The sequence below is a fragment of the Micromesistius poutassou genome (genome assembly GCF_964030765.1).
Source record: "Micromesistius poutassou genome assembly, chromosome: 6".
Classification (NCBI taxonomy): domain Eukaryota; kingdom Metazoa; phylum Chordata; class Actinopteri; order Gadiformes; family Gadidae; genus Micromesistius; species Micromesistius poutassou.
Window position 1 is genome coordinate 9,193,384 of NC_140276.1, and position 16,534 is coordinate 9,209,917.

Sequence of the window (16,534 nt, forward strand, 5' to 3'; positions counted from 1 at the left end):
TATTCTGTTTCCGGGTGGTAAACTAAATAACATATATTAATATTGTTGACATATCACTTTACCGATTAAATAGATCGATCATTTCAAAGGCAATACAAACGAGATCATTAATAGTATTTGTATTCGTCGGAATCGCCTATAATAGTTACGTTAAACCAGAACCGTTAGAAATACTACGAAAGAAAAATACTACGGACATTTTTTAATTTTAAAATGACTTATATGTTATATTTGTATTTTTTTTATTTCTTACGTTACTTTTTTGTTTATTTTTATGAAATATTTGAGTTTGTGTGCTTTTCGGTGTTTTGATTTTGATTGACTGACCGCACTGCGCATGCGCAGTTGTCCTCCTCGGAGCCCAGGCAGCAGCAGCACGCAGGATCTGCAGGAGGCTGCAGCGGCGAGCTCGGAGGGGGCATTGTTGTCGTTCTGCTCGGACTGTGTGACAAGCTTCTGATCAGGAAACATGGCCGGGATCAAAGGTAAGCGAGCTGCAGTATAGATCCGTCCTTTATCAGGAGGTGATGTGATTGGCGTCTTGTGTTTATGACCGGCTCAATGTGGCCTCTGCGTTCATTGTGTTGCTATGTGGAGCTAGGCTGCAGGAAGCCACCGCAAGGCCAGTGTGCAGAGCAGACTGCGCCTGCGTTAGCCGAACAGCCCGAACTTTGACGAGACAATAGCTTTAGTGAACCGCTCGGAAGGGGTCTGGACTCTGGACGTGTGTGTTCTTATTGGACTGCACAATAAAACCTACTGATGGAAGAAACTCACAACTCCAACGACTCTAAATCACTACACCAGAGCTTACCCGGTCCTCACACATTTAAATGTGTGCTGGTGGTGGTGATAAAGTTGCCCGTTTCGTTACTCTCCATCCGCGTATTGAGTTATTATCACAGAGGACCGTTAGCCGAGCCTCACAGCATCGACGAGTTACCGTCTCATTGAACGACTTGTGAAATCACCTGCTTCATCACATGGTCTCCGACCTCCCTTGCGGCCGTTCTCTCTCTGTCTCTCTCTCTTCCTGTGTGTGTGTGTGTGTGTGTGTGTGTGTGTGTGTGTGTGTGTGTATGTGTGTGGTTCTCTCTCTCTTTCTTCCTGCGTATCTCTCTTTTTCTGTCTCTCGCTCTTTTCCTCTCTCTCTCTCTCTCTCTCTCTCTCTCTCTCTCTCTCTCTCTCTCTCTCTCTGTGTTGCCCTGTTAACCCAACACACACAATCCAGAGATCACCAGTAACCTCTGTGCCCCCCCCCTCTGTCCAGCTCTCATCAGCCTGTCCTTCGGGGGGGCGATCGGACTCATGTTCCTCATGCTGGGATGTGCTCTCCCGGTGTATGAGTAAGTGTACAGTACACACACATACACACACGCGCCTAACCCTAACCCTTTATTCACAAACAACATACTGTCAGTGTTTTCCGGTGGGCTTACTGGCCGTCACCTGATTGGCTGTAGAGTGTGAACAAGGAGATTTGTGTGGTTTAGGGAAAGACTGAAAGATTAAAAAACAGATTGTAAATCAAAACATTTAGACTTTTGGGATTCCCTGGTTTCTGGAGTATATTATACAAGTCTTTAAACCCTGTTGATCTGTTGTCTGTCTTGTACTGTATGAATCTCTCTCTCTCTCTCTCTCTCTCTCTCTCTCTCTCTCTCTCTCTCTCTCTCTCTCTCTCTCTCTCTCTCTCTCTCTTCGCAGTACATACTGGCCTCTGTTCCTCCTCTTCTTTTACATCCTGGCCCCCATCCCCTACTGTATCTCTCGGAGAGTGGTGGATGACACAGACTCGGCTAGTAATGCCTGCAAAGAGTTGGCCATATTCCTGACCACGGGCATCGTAATCTCGGCCTTTGGCCTCCCCATCGTCTTCGCCAGGGCCACAGTTGTAAGTGAACGCTCATTCATGAATTACCCTGAGTTGATAACATAAAGAGTTGTCCTAATACAGAGTTGTCCTAATGTCCTAAATACCTAATACATACAAAGAGTTGTCCTAATACAGAGTTGTCCTAATGTCCTAAATACCTTATACATACAAAGAGTTGTCCTAATACAGACATACTGGGCTCTTTTACAGTGTACTACTTCTTAACATTACAACGTATTATCCATTTCCTCCTTTTAAACCGAACATGTGGTAGAGGCAACATGCTCATCCTCCTGAGGGGACGACAGTCTGCTGGTTAGGGTGTTCGTAAGGTTCTGGGTTTGATCCCCAATGTTGGCAGTCTAACCTGTAGGCCTCTTCCTCACCCCTACCTGCTCCTTAATGACATGTATCCGAACTTACTGGGAGCTACTTTCGATAAAACGTTGTCTCAAGTAAAAAATCTCCTGGCACTCTTGTTCCTTTGAACAGCCACTCAGAAAGAACACGGAAGCACCTTGCATGTTGAAAGTCTGATTTGTGAATTGAATGAACACACTGAATGAAAGCTAAGTAGCGTGTGTGCTAACTTGAACACGTGCTGTCTGCAGATCGCATGGGGTGCGTGTGCACTGGTGCTCACCGGGAACCTGGTGATCTTCTCCACCATCCTGGGCTTCTTCATGGTATTCGGGACCAACGACGACTTCAGCTGGCAGCAGTGGTAGACGAGGGGGAGGAGGAGGAGGAGTGCTGGTCTGAATAGTTTAGTTTGTATTTTTTTTTTGTAGCCTTGCAATGATTACTGTTGTTCTGATCGGTTGGTTTTTATTGTTATTTATACCGCGGGCCGCCCACCCATCTAAACAAACGTGCAAGACGTTCCATAAGAGAGGCGGAACGAGACCCCCGCTCTCGTTCCGAGATGAAGGTTTACTGTGTGGTCATCATCACGCATACGTATGCTAAGCGCGTTCCTGAAGAGGAGCGACGCAGACCAGAGATGTGTGTGTTTTGTGTGCAAATGTGTTAAGAAAAATGTTAATGTCAAACCAAGAGTGGACCAGAAATAAGGTATAGAGCAGCCTGTTCGTGGTGGAAAAAGTTCTCAGTGTGGATAAGAGATGGAGCTTTGCTGTTACTTCCCCTCATTTCCCGACCTTTGTCGCCTGTAGACTTGCTAGATTCTAACAAAAAAAATGGAGGTTCCTCACCTGCTGTTAAACAAGTTCTCACAGCTTTTTATTTTAGAGTAGGCATTGAGGAGCAGAGGAAGCATTTGTGTAGACTTTAGATTATTTAGTATTACATCGAAAAACTACTGGATAGAAAGCATCCAAAACTGTCAGGAGTAGCCAAAAGTTCCCGGACTCGGCCCAACCTACTCAGTCTACCTGTTGGCTCCCTTGAGTAAGATGACCCCCTGCACCTCAATACCATGGATCTGGAGCTGTTGGTTAAACTGCATAGCTGTCTCTATCACTGTGAAATGAATGAATACAGGATGGCTTTCCCATTGTTCCTCCGCACAGTGAAGCTCCTTCTCCTTGCCAAGCTCATATATTATATATATATATTGCGGTTGATATGTTACAGTGGGAGTGGCTAACAGAAGCCCCCAGCCAGTGAGATTAGCTTAGTTCGGCTTAGAGCCAGCAGTCATGTGTTGTACTTGGCCAAACTGACCCTACTCACACCCAAAGCTCAGCCAATCTACACACACCATTACCTGCTAGATGTGACAGATTCATTTCGGACAATTCAATTGATCTAATCTTTTTTCTCCTGTAGTTTCTATGAGTTTATGTATTGTTTCTGTTTCATAAGAACAGCAGGGTCAAACCCAGACAAGAGTTCCCGTCTTGCTGTTACAGACACACTGATTTCCTGGAAGCTTAGTGGAGTTCAACACCAACTGAGTTCATACCCTGTGAGTCTGTGAGTGAGTGAGTAAGTAAGAGAGAGTGTGAATGAGTGAGTGTGTAACATTTAGTTGTTTTTTATTTGCATGGTGCCCTCTGATAGATGCCAAAACAAGCATACTGATTGGATATGAACTCCTCTCTGGATTGGTTCCTCATTTAGCTGACCTGTACCTCGGCCAGCAAAACACCATCTAAACGTGAATTAATTAAAAATGTACCTTTTATCTAATGGCATTGTTACAAACTACTGATCTAACTTGTGTGTATTCCATGTAACAGTATAACAACTGTTGCGTAGTTTCTCTTTGTTAATATCCCCTAATCACCTGTCTCATGCATGTTTTGATTTTGAGACTTTGTTTGACACTGTAAAGTCTTCCTCAGAGATGCGCCCTGAATCTTGAGAACTGGTGCGTTGTGTCTGTGGGGTTGGGTGGGTCTGTGCTTTCATCTGTTTTATTTATCTTACTTCACAGATCTGGACGGTATGTTAATTTATTCATTCTGTTGACTGTTTTGTGTAGGTATCCGACGCCATTTTGTATCTACAGACTTTGTGTTCGGGAGGCTTGTGTCCGCATTTGGCTTTCATTTTTTAAATAAATGCCATTTTTGAACATCCTCTCCTTGCATTATTAAAAACATGTTATGTGTGGTAAGACTGCGCTTATATATATATATATATATATATATATATATATATATATATATATATATATATATATATAAAAAGATATCTCAAAGATAATCATAACAATTGAATGATTTCAGTTTGGTGGAGGCTTTTATCTGAAGTGCCTTCCATGGGCCCATTCATTTCTTAATGATCAAAGATACATATTATTATCCCGTTGTACTCTTAAGCTATCATGGATAAAATGTATCTCCATGGAAACACCGAAACATAGTGATTGAAACACGAATAGAGAAAAAGGACATTATTTCAAACGATATCCTAAATTATGGAGATGATTGACATGCCATTTTAAATGGAAAGCAGCGTTCAGGTCAACTGAAAGACTAGACTCCTCAGTGATCCTAGCTATGTGGTTACCATGGTAATGTTCTGAACTGGGGATGAGTCCACCACACAACTTATTCTTTTTTTTAAATATATATACATAACTGTCCATGTTTATGATTACCGTCAGGTTCACTGAGGGCTGGTATTCATGAATATGTATGAAGCGCCCCACAGACTCATGCACTAAACTATGAGCCAACCGCTTTGATGTTACCAATCCTTTAAACTCCATCAACTCCCACCTGTCTTCTCTTAAGATGTCGACCACTTGACCTTAACCTAACCTTGGTACACAGAAGCCTTACATTTAAACATAGCCTCCTAGATATGAAGGTAACTACCTCTCTGTCATAGGTTGGTTTTGCTGACCCAGCCATATCGACGGCTGTGTTCTCGACTGCCTCCTACAGGCCCTTCTCAGCCACTACAACACATTTCTTCCTTCAATGTCTTTTACCGCTGGGACTTGTTCGGAGAAAGACCTCAGCGCCCGAAAATAACACCAAGATATTAATACAACAATAGAGTAAGTGTCAAAAGCGTCTGTTATATGTTTCCGTAATAAAAATTGATCATATTATGATAAAATATTAGTATAGTTACATTTAAAATAAGTTTAAAAAAATTTAGACGTCTTGTTCGGCTTCGACGCCCAGATGATGATGATGATGGCGGACAGGAGGAAGACTCCAACCGTCCATCAGGACCTTCTTTATAGGTTCATGATCAGGACGCATCTGATTTTAAATCTAAAGGCCATTTGTCAAGCCAGACATAGTTAGTTTTAGGTTTGACGCCCTCTAGCTGTCAGGACAGGAACTGTTGCAGACCAGGAACGTAACCATCCGTGTAGGGGTAGCATTCACCCAGTTCAGGGTCAGCTGAGGAACTCCTGCAGGGATGGGACGGGTAGGTTCATGTCTGAACACGCTGACACATGCTGCTCTGTTAGGCTCTGTTGAGTCTTTCCATTAGATAATAATGACAGTTATTAAAATATATGGTAGGGTAACAGAAGACATAGACTTTAATTTCACTGTATTTAAATTAATCCCTGAGATAATCTCATAATATGACCGATCAGTCATTCATTAATTTTTCTTGCTTGCCTCAACTCATACTTTGCTCCTTGGACTCATCCTTTGTTGCTTGGAATATTCATCTATCAGGAGTTCACCCATGAACGTGCACGTCAGGCTTTCTGCCAAGACATCCCTGTCTTTGTGTCCATGCGTACAAAGCGTGACTGAAGGTCCATCACCACCCAAGGTATTTATACACAGATAGAGCTTCCACAGAGTAATTTTATGATTTGCCCCCAGGGCATAGATCTGGAAGGTTCTCTCAACCCCTGCTCACCTGCTAGAGCCAACATGTCAGACTGACTCCAGGTATTTGCATATCAGCTCACATGGAATAATGATATCATTAGTTATACTGCATAGCATCAATATAAAAACTTTTTTATTTGTTAACTGATTCATGTTTATGAATCTTTAGCTCTATCTAGGTTAGATGATCTTCCACACCCTTACAGATGCGCACCGCTTGCCTCAAAGTTATGAAAACAGACATAACTCATAACAGACTTGGACTGATGCTTAAACTTGCCTTGAGTAGGCGTGTTCCACGTGCACGCCTCTACAAGCACAGCGCCTCCGACACCGCTGCGGTCCTCCACACTTTTTGGTTGCTGCAGAAGACAAAACCCTTACCTGACCCACCTGGAGAGAATGGAGAACACATGCTGCCTTCACCTTTAACCTTTGGAAGGTTTGCATCGATTTGGGACCACAACCACCCACCCAAGTCAGGCCAAACCCAGCACGCTGGTCTCTGAGATCTCTGAGGATCTGAGGACTCTGGTCTCTGAGGACTCCGGTCTCTGAGGACTCTGACCTCTGAGGACTCTGAGGACTCTGGTCTCTGAGGACTCTGACCTCTGAGGACTCTGGTCTCTGAGGCCTCTGAGGACTCTGGTCTCTGAGGACTCTGAGGACTCTGGTCTCTGATGACTCCGGTCTCTGAGGACTCTGGTCTCTGAGGACTCAGAGGACTCTGGTCTCTGAGGACTCTGGACTCTGATCTCTGGTCTCTGAAGACTCTGAGGACTCTGGTCTCTGAGGACTCTGATCTTTGAGGACTCGGGTCGAGGCACCAGGTAGATTGGATTGAGCTGAGGAAGGAGGATGAGGAGGTTTTTCCGAGCGCGAGACGAAGACTCCAGTCAGATCCAATACCTGACGGCCAAGTGTCACCGGCTGGCCCACGAGAGAGGTGAGCGCTTGAGACGAGGATCTCACTCCTCCACTGAACCGCTCGGCTTAGGTCCTACTTGGGGGTCATGCGTTGGGGGCATACATTTCATGTTTACTTCCTCCCTCTCTGTGTTGCATTTACAGAGACAGAGAGAGAGAGAAACCTCCGGATAACCTTTGCCTTGCAGAGTAGTGTTTCATTTTAAATGAGTAACGTATTTTCATTATACAAGCTGAATGGCAGCTTGTATGTATCTGTTGCCGCAGCCCATGTGCTTAACAAGGTTGTCGGTCCTACAGCCCAGCTGGAGAGAGAGACCTTGGTGTCCAGGGAGAGACAGCGGAGGCTACAGAATGATCTGGAGGCGATGGCTGCTCACCTCCAGCAAAAGGTGCAGATGATTGTGGAGCTGAGGAGAAAACAGGACCACCTGGTGGACCACCTCAACCGGCAGCAGGTAACACCATACAGTGGATTCTTTATCATAAAGTGTCAATCTCTAAGGTTTTCATGTAGATAAATGTCTGTTAAGTCGCTATCTATCGTGTAATTTACATTTACATTACGGGCATTAGGCAGACGCTTTTATCCAAAGTGACTTACAGTAATTACATTTGTCAGAAGAAGGAGACACAGGTTAACCCATTCCCCATATACAACAAAGATAGCTAGGATAGGATGCTACACAATGCTAAGTACTGTATTTAAGTGCAAGGATGTACAACATATGATAAGTGCATAAGAGGCGTAATGAGGTAACACAACCTTGAGCCTTTGGCCCACTGAGGAAAGCCCAAACTAGGTGTTGGTGCTGTTTGTATCTCTGGGAATGGCTTTTTATAGGCAAAGGTGTCGCCAAAGAGAACTAAATGGAAATCATAAAGATGTCTGGTTCAATGTGTTCATCCTGGATGAATAAAGGAGAATATTAAATTACAAATCTAACCTCAAGGATTACCCCCTCCCAGCACAGGAGCAATCAGAGGCCTCTGCTCCATGTGGTCGTACCACATGGAGCATTTATTTCTAGAGCTTCATTGGTGTGCTTTTGTCCAGAACGGTTTGCAAGCAAGGCTGGGTATATAATCAAAGCATCCAACCAATATTGGGAATGTAATGTAATCTGACTCAGCGCAAACATACACACAAAACATATGTGTACTTAGAGTTAATTATCATCACTTTAAATTATACAGTACACATTCTTTTGTTAATATATTTATTTCAATGTTATTTCAATGTTTTTTCCAATTATAGGAATTGTAACCATAATAGCAGTTTCTCGAGTATAATTCATACTATGAACATCATATGAATTTAAAGTACCAAGTCTGACTAATTTAAGTTGAGGCATTGCGGAGCACTGTGCGGTACATTTCCACTCCAAGAGGACTTAATGTCAACTTAGCCCGCGGTTCTTTTTTGCTCCTCCGTACTCTGACTAATTACTCTACTGTATTATTCACTTTCTACTGTTCTGTACATATTCTGCTGCTAGGTGGCACTAGGGCCTTCTCTACTTTACTCTACTTTTACTCTACTCTAGAAGGTCCGTTCTCAGGCTTTATCCTGGTCCTGATGTACTTCTGTGTCGGTGTGGTGATCAAAGGGTTGCCCAGCAACGTCATCCCTACCCTCGACCAACTCCCTTTTGAAGTCCTGGAACGTGTTTGGCGTTTAATGTCACCAGAGTTTAACTTCAAACCCTCCTCACCTTCTCAAACCACTACACGAGCCCTGCTTCCGCCAGTTGGCCCAGCCGGCAGTAATTACAGTAATTACACACCAATTATGTGCCCATGTTGACATCCACACATTTTATTACCATTACATTTGGGATTATGATCTTTCGGTCATATTTAAAACTTTTCGTTCTGAAGACATGTGGCGAAAAGATTTTCTTAAATATCCTCCAAGTTTCCCTTTGTTTCCTCTTTTCCAAACTTTCCAGAGGGTGTTTCGCTGAGCGAGCAGGGTTTTGCTGCCAGCGTTTGGCGCTCCTGGTCGCTTGAGCTAGACTCATTCTCACCTGGGACGGGCCCGTTCCAGCCAGGTACCTCCGGCCTCCCCAGCAGACCCCAGTGCAGTAGGAGGGGGTCGGTGCTTGGCACAGAGCCATCTAATGGTGGATGAAACTGAAGGACTGGTTGGACCTCTCAGTCCAGTTAATGAACTCATGGCCTGAAAATGAGCTCCTCTGTCCTATCCCTCCTAGGGTTGGACAGTCGACTGATGGCCTAAGAGTGAAGCCCTCTGTCCTATCCCTTGTGGAGGTGGACAGTCCACTCATGGCCTCAGACTCATGGCCTGAGACTCATGGCCTGAGAGTGAGCTCCTATATCCTATCCCTCCTGGTGGGAGGCCAGTGCTTCCTTCGGTGGTGTGATTGTGTGTCTCCTTAATTAATGTGAAGACGTGGTCCTTCATCCTGCAAACACCCTGACCACGTACGGAATACGGCCTTGTAGCAACCCGGGTTTGATTCCCACCTGTCGCCCAAAGGCTGTGTGTCATTCTCTCTCTTCTTCAGGCTCACTGACCTTTGTTTCCTCACTCGCCTATCCATAAAGGCTTTGAACTACTTATTGCAGAATGTAATGCCAATGCAGTGGTCGAAGACACGCTGGGCCTGAGATACAAGGATGGAGGGAATCTTGGAAGTAGAGCTCAGCTTCCATCTCAGCACCACCCAGCTGGAGAGAGCCAAGCATGATCCCTCAATGCTGGGAACCGTCCTAATATCTGTAGCGTTCTTCCTAACTACGATCCAAACAAACTGACTGACCCTCAGATTGAAGTGTGTATTATGAATTAGTTTACTTGCGCGGTTAGTCCTCAGTTGCTATGGTTATGCTTTGAGCTACTTAGGTTACTTATTATGGTCTGGCCTCTGTCTTCCTTGTCTCCATAGGGCCTGGTGGAATTCCTGAAGCATCATGCAGGCCTGAGGGCGGAGGTGGGCCCTACGGTGGAGGAGAACTTGAGCGACACTGAGCTGCTGGCTACGGAATTGGAGCAGCTCCGCTCTGAGCTGCTGGCCCTGCAGAGCTCCGACGGGCAGCTGGTGGGCCTGGTGGAGGAGCTATACGCTGAGGCCCAGCACAGAGCAGCACTGGTAGAGAGCCTCCAGGAGGAGCTGCACAGGTAGGCCCAATAAATTCTGGGCAGAATAAGTAGTGGAAGGAAGGCAGTGTGCTTTTTGGTTTTTCCAAAATAAAAGACCACTTTATTTAAAGTTAAAAGTGTAACTAGGACTGTTGGATTGTTTACTGTCTAGCACACCAGACGATGATAGCAGCCAACAGTAGCATAGGCTACAGCTGTTGGTTGTGTGTGTGTGTGTGTGTGTGGAGGGGGGGGGGGGGGGGGGGGGGGGGGCTCTCCTGACACCCCATACTGTTGTCTTAAAACGTATTAAATCAGCCGCGGTTCGATTTAAACATTTTGGGTTCCTACAGACCACTCAGCATGCCAGACCAAACAAAAGTGTAAAATACATTTTATTTTCTTTAGCCTTTTCAGATAAGGACACACGATACTATGCAGACAAACATGAAAACAAACAAAGCGCTGTCACAGTTTGATTAACATCTTAACAAAGTGCGCTCGCTGCCAAGCCGCTGCTAGAGCATCGACACACGACCGATCTCCGTCTCGCCCGTCGCATCGAGACCGAAGGAAAACAACTCGGGTCTAAGTTATACCACGAGTCAGCAGAAAATACCTCCCCCCCCCCGACCCCTTATTTCAGAGAATCCCCCTCTTCTTTGAAGCCTAGCATAACACACTACTTAAAGGGGTACGCCGGGGTATCTGTAAATCTGCGATTTCCTGTCTTACTGATATTGAGTTGTTCAAATCCGTTTTAATGTGTTTAACTCCAAATTCATCACTCCACGTTCAGAAGGTAGCCTAGCTTCTATTCATGTGAGGGGAATACACTTTTAATAACTTTAAAAGTGTTCCATTGTGGACTTCCATAGTGTTTGTGCTGGTTGAGTGTATCTTCTGGATCAACATGTGCCCCACAGTAAATCAACGGAGGTCGAGGACCTGTGGAGACAGCGGCAGAAACAGAGAGAGGAGCTGGAGCAGCTCCGCAGCGCCCACCAGAGGAAGGTGAGGGAACTGCAACTCACTGAAAGAACACTCAACCATTTGATGTTCAGATTAAACTACAGCAGTTACATTAGTAGTTATATTTTCAAATGTGTATTTTCAAACCTTATATATAAAACAATATTTATTAGAGATGTTATGTTTTTAAACATTTTCAATTCCCATTTCCAAACACACTTTTTATCAAAAGGCTCAGACATCTCTCTAGGACTTTTGAGTGTCAGTTGGCCGTGTTGGACGACATAAATTACAGTTGGCTGATCCAAAATGGCTTCCTGCCGGCGGAGAGCAATGCATTGTGGTCCCCTGTTTCGCTTGAGGTAGTTCAAATCACTTGATTAGTCAACGAAACATTAAATCCCCAGCAAAACAAAAGCTCTGTATGTGATCCACCCACCGTGGCCAACAACAGAGGCCTGATGTGCCAAGCTGTAGTTTGGTAGAACTAGATTATTCTGAGCCAAGGTCTGGAAAGAAACAACCACCACTTCCCCCGCTCTGGGACGAACACGGCCTCTTGGATTCAGAAAGAGTCTCTCCCCAGCCTATCACAGAAGCACCTGGCCATGTCGACAGTAATCCTTCTCATAAGACGTCTCCATTAGAGCAACGAAACAAATGAGGGGGAGCTGGAACTCTCTGCTTCCACAATCTTTATTCTGAGATGTGGAAGGAACACATGCATACAGTTACAGTTAGGAACATGCATACAAATGTCCCCATAATTGTATGTGTGTGTGTGTGTGTGTGTGTATGTGTATATGTGTGTGTGTGCTTTAGGTGTGTGAGCTACAGCAGGAGAACAGCAGCAGTGTTCAGAAGCTGCAGCAGACGGCCGATCAGTTTGAGAGGCTCTGCAAGCAGCAGCGCTACTGGATGCTCTGCGTCAAGAGGTGGGTTAGCAGCTAGCTCATCCTGCACCAACTTATCCTCATTCAGTTAGCACAACAAGCCTTAGCTTAACCTGATTTAGTTAGCATAACAAGCCTTAGCTTAACCTGATTCAGTTAGCATAACAAGCCTTAGCTTAACCTTGTTCAGCTAGCATACCTAGCCTTATTCCACTAGTATACCTAGCCTTGACTTCACTGTATTTTATTTTCTGTTTGCACTCAGCTTAGCCCATAACAAATAAGTTAATGCATAAGGTAATGCATCAAGATAAAGAAGTAACTGGTTACCAATGCCTAACCTAGTCAGGGATTCAATGCTTAACAGTGTGTTAAAGAGCTAATCAATTCCCCATTACTTATTTATTTATGATTTACAGGTGAACACTAAAATCGCCATGGCCCTTACTGCTACTAACCACACCTCATTAGCATAATGCCAGCTTCCTTAGGACACATGGAATAAAAGCCAGTGACATCACAAGAGTGGGCGTGGACACGTTTCTCTTGGTCTCTTCTGATTGGTCGCCCTGTGGCTGCAGGTACAAAGACTGTCTGACGGAGGAGAGGGAGGCGGTGGTGCAGCAGGTCAGTGACCTGGAGCAGACTGTCCTCAAGCCCAGGGGATGTTCCCACTGCAGCAGACAGAACCGCTGCCCCCTGCAGGACAGGGGCAGCAACTGCAGGCAGAGGTAAATCAATCCAATACATATACACACTATACTTTCGTATAGTAAGTGTGTGTAGCCTTAACATAGTGTGTGTGTGTGTGTGTGTGTGTGTGTGTGTGTGTGTGTGTGTGTGTGTGCAGGCACCAGTCTATGTGTGGTGCAGAGGTCCGGGCTGACCAGCAGGGGGAGCCATGGTCAGCCCTGTCTGAGGACACAGTCACTCAGGTAGGAAGAGCTTTCATACCATACTGGTGCGTCTGTCAAGCTGTGTCTCCATGCAGCGTCCTGTATGCCGGACCCTGGAGCAGTCTGTCTGTCTGTATGTCTATCCGTGCTGCAGTCTGTCTGTCAGTACCTTTACATTGATGGCATTTAGCATACGCTTTTATCCAAAGCGACTTACAATAAGTACATTTGTCAGAAGAAAGAGAAACAACAATATATCGCTGAAATATATCTGTAAAATAAGGATGTTCATAGAACCAAGTGCCAAGCACTCACAATCACTAGGTTAACCCATTCCCCGTACACAACAAAGATAGTTAGGATAAAATGCTACACAATACTAAGTACTGTTTTTAAGTGCAAGGACTTACAACATACAATAAGTGCATACATTAAGTGCCAGGATTACTGCAGCTGCCTGTCTGTCTGTCCATGCAGCAAGACGGCTCTGTTATTCTGGGCCGTCTATATTTCTGTCCGTGCAGCAATTTGTCTGTCTGTAAAATTAAATACAAAACCAACATGCCAAACTGTCCATGTGTGACTCGATCCAAGTATTGTTTCTAGAGACATAATGCATATAATCTTCACGAGAAGGCTCCATACACCTCCTTAAAAAACGCTTGTTTCTGAACTGTTTTCGCCGGTGAGCCCGGGGATTCGATACCGCTGGACTGTGGACGAGTGCAACAGGCGTGACATGGGAGAGATTAATTTGCACGGATAATATTTATTCGAGGACAGCTGCAGTAAACCAAACAGCCTGCCTCCAGATTTCAGAGCCCTGATACATTTTGGGCACTGGCACAGCCTCAAAGCCCTGCGAGGGTCTCCGACTGGAGGAGATGTTTAGGACGGGCGGGAGGAAACCACACAGTATCTCCACGGGGTTACCCTCCCCCCTCTCCAGGGGCCGAGGCTGCTACTGCAGTCTCTTAAGGAAAAGGACATGTTTGGTGGGTATACTTTTTGTTTGTGGAGCAACGAACCCTGATACGTCCTGGCTGGAATGGGATAGTTTTTTTTGGGAGATGTCCGCAACAAATCTGTGTGTTGTGATCTGCCAGGCCCATTTCAGTGCTTTGAGATTCAGAATACAAATAAAAATACAAAAACATGGGCCCGAGGGGTGTAAGGGGAGACATTCATAACACAGGGCCCGTCGCCAGATGAGCCCCGCTGCCAGGGCCCAGAAAAGCTGTCCCACATCCAGAAAGTTCTGAGAAAGCAGAATGGATGCAGCCCCTTCACCATTCTGTGTTCCTGTCGTTCATACTCCATAAACACGGCATTATAAACTTAGCCAGAGTTACCCGAAGCTCTTCAGAAATGTGAAGGCATGTGCCGGGGTCGAGTGCATGAACGATTTCAACAAATATCTTCAAACTGGGAGTTCTCTAAGCGATGATGTGCGTGTGCATATAAACATCCCATAATTTAACCCTCCGGAGGATTGGAAGTCTCCCGGTTTCCGTGAGAGGGGGAATGCATTATCTGGGCTATGTTGATTATACGAGTGGCCTGAGTTCCACGCAGAGGCCTGATGTGGTGCAGACAGCAGCTGCGTGTGTGTAGATTAATACCGAGGTGCTGAGCACCGTGTTCTCACTGTGAACAAACTCCTCACCCCCCGTGGTGCCACTTTAGTGTTCAGTTGAGGGGTAGGATTGTTGGCCATTAGGGATTCATAAAAAAAAAGGGCAAGTGATTTAACCCTTGAAGAATGTTTACAGGAGGTTCATTACCTTCTCATCGTGAACGACCTCATCTTTTTATTTGTTTGTTATTTTGTTTGTTGCTTGCTATGATCCTTCTGGAACGACCCCCTGCAGACACCTTGGTATGTCCTGGTTTGGTTCTAGAACCTTGGTGTGTTCTGGTGTGCTTCTAAAACCTCAGGATGTTTTTCTGTGGTTCTAAAGCCTTGGGATGTTCTGGTATGGTTGAGATCTGGACTCTATATATCATTGGAACATTTACAGCAAAGTCGCTTCAGGCTCTTCTCTGTGTCTCTGTCTGTCTCTCTCCCCCTCCCCACCTCTGTATGTCTGCGTATGGCGCCCCACCAACAGCCCCACTTGGCTTCCAAGCGCAGCCCAGAGATGACTAATAATGTCTGGATGCAGGCGGCTGCCAGAAGCCCAGTGCTCCGTCCCTCCACCTCTCCGGCTCCGCAGCGCATTTCTTCACATAATTATTCTGATTGAGTACAGATGATGCAGCCTTTTCCCCTGCAACTCTGAGGGGGAGTAGAGCAGGAGGGGGAGGAGGAGGAGGAGGAGGAGGAGGGAGGAGGAGGAGCAGGGGGAAGGAGGAGGAGCAGGGGAGAAGGAGGTGCAGAGGGGGCGGAGGAGAAGGGGGTAAGGAGGAGAAGGAGCTGTGGGGGGGGAGGGGGAAGCAGGGGGGAAGGGGAGGAGGAGCGGGGGGGGAGAAGGAGCAGGAGGAGCAAGGTGGGGATTGAGGGATAGGAAGAGGGGGAGGAAGGAGGAGGAGGGGGGAAGGAGGTGCATGGGGGGAGGAGGAGGGGGAGGAGGAGGAGCAGGAGGGGAAAGGAGGGAAAGGAGGAGCAGGGCCTGCCGGAGAAGAAGCAGAAGTGATGGTCTCCGTGTGATTTATCAGAACGCCATGCTCGTAGGCGGGAGACGATGTGTGATTTGAAACGGAAAAAGCTTGTTACAGCCGTCCGTCTTCCGCACCACAAATCAGCAGCGAAACAAGGCCGTCCTGATTCAAGTGTTCCTGCGTGTCTGGCCAAGCACAGACGCTGGCGGGAGCTCTGGTGGCTCTAGGAGACGTGTCAGTGTTATTAGTTATGCTCAGGGTCGGGGGGCCTGGGATCTTTTCAAATGTTGCTGTTTGTATCCTCAGGTGGGAGGTGCGGGCGACACAGAGCAGAAACCTCCTTGAGTTTCTCCCTCCGACCAGAAGATCGTGGCTCTCCTCCCAGCCCTCTTTAGAAGAACGCCAGAGAGATCGGAACTCCGTCTGTGCTCTGGTTTCACTGTTGTTGTTGTGGACTGAACAGTAAAACAATAAAGAGACAATGAAGACATGCTGTGTTGAGGTTCCTTTGCGTCGACACATGCACCAAACATGCACGCCTGGTTCCGTTTAGCGGTAATAGCCCGGTAATCACCACCTGCGGACCAGCGAATGCACCTGAGAGTTTTGGTTTGTTGTGTTCTCCTGCCAGGCACTGGGGGGAACACAACAGCTGGTGTCAACAGGAAATGAGGCTAGAATGGAGCGCGGCCAAGTCGAGTCTTCTCATCTTCTCCCTTGTTTCGGAACGCTCCCACTAATGACTTGTATCCCGGCGTAAGTGCAGTACATATCCGAGAGGAGCTGGTCTGGTAAATAACAGGACTGGAGCTACCTAAATCATCTGTGGTATGAAGAGAAATGAGAGTGAGTTCCTTGCCATGTACCAATGCTCTGATGTACGTCCACTGCCTGGAATGAAGTCCATGAATTAAACGAGAAGACAAATTACATTTGTGTAGATGGAAAATATTTTGTCTACGTTGCCCTGCACCGAAGAGAAA

At 46.1% G+C, this 16,534-nt stretch overlaps 2 protein-coding genes across 2 annotated transcripts; both read left to right on the forward strand.

Moving 5' to 3' along the window:
* The first annotated feature begins 349 nt into the window (after positions 1-349).
* Positions 350-4,422, forward strand: LOC311344679 (leptin receptor overlapping transcript-like 1). The gene is made up of 4 exons (XM_084469037.1): positions 350-485; positions 1,271-1,346; positions 1,708-1,894; positions 2,488-4,422. Exons 1-4 carry the CDS (start codon positions 470-472, stop codon positions 2,602-2,604), a joined length of 396 nt encoding a protein of 131 aa, XP_084325163.1. The 5' UTR covers positions 350-469; the 3' UTR covers positions 2,605-4,422.
* A 2,592-nt stretch (positions 4,423-7,014) lies between these two features.
* LOC311345592 (uncharacterized protein) lies at positions 7,015-15,896 on the forward strand (the record flags this gene model as incomplete). The annotated part of the gene is made up of 8 exons (XM_084470006.1): positions 7,015-7,102; positions 7,384-7,541; positions 9,996-10,228; positions 11,116-11,203; positions 11,984-12,096; positions 12,636-12,785; positions 12,905-12,989; positions 15,858-15,896. 8 exons carry the CDS (start codon positions 7,015-7,017, stop codon positions 15,894-15,896), a joined length of 954 nt encoding a protein of 317 aa, XP_084326132.1.
* Between the last annotated feature and the right edge of the window lie 638 nt (positions 15,897-16,534).

Bases quoted from the DNA above. Each gene is read 5' to 3' on its own strand.
- LOC311344679 (XM_084469037.1), top strand. The intron at 1,347-1,707 runs GTAAGTGTACAG...CTCTCTTCGCAG, and splicing joins TGTGCTCTCCCGGTGTATGA to TACATACTGGCCTCTGTTCC. The intron at 1,895-2,487 runs GTAAGTGAACGC...TGCTGTCTGCAG, and splicing joins TCTTCGCCAGGGCCACAGTT to ATCGCATGGGGTGCGTGTGC.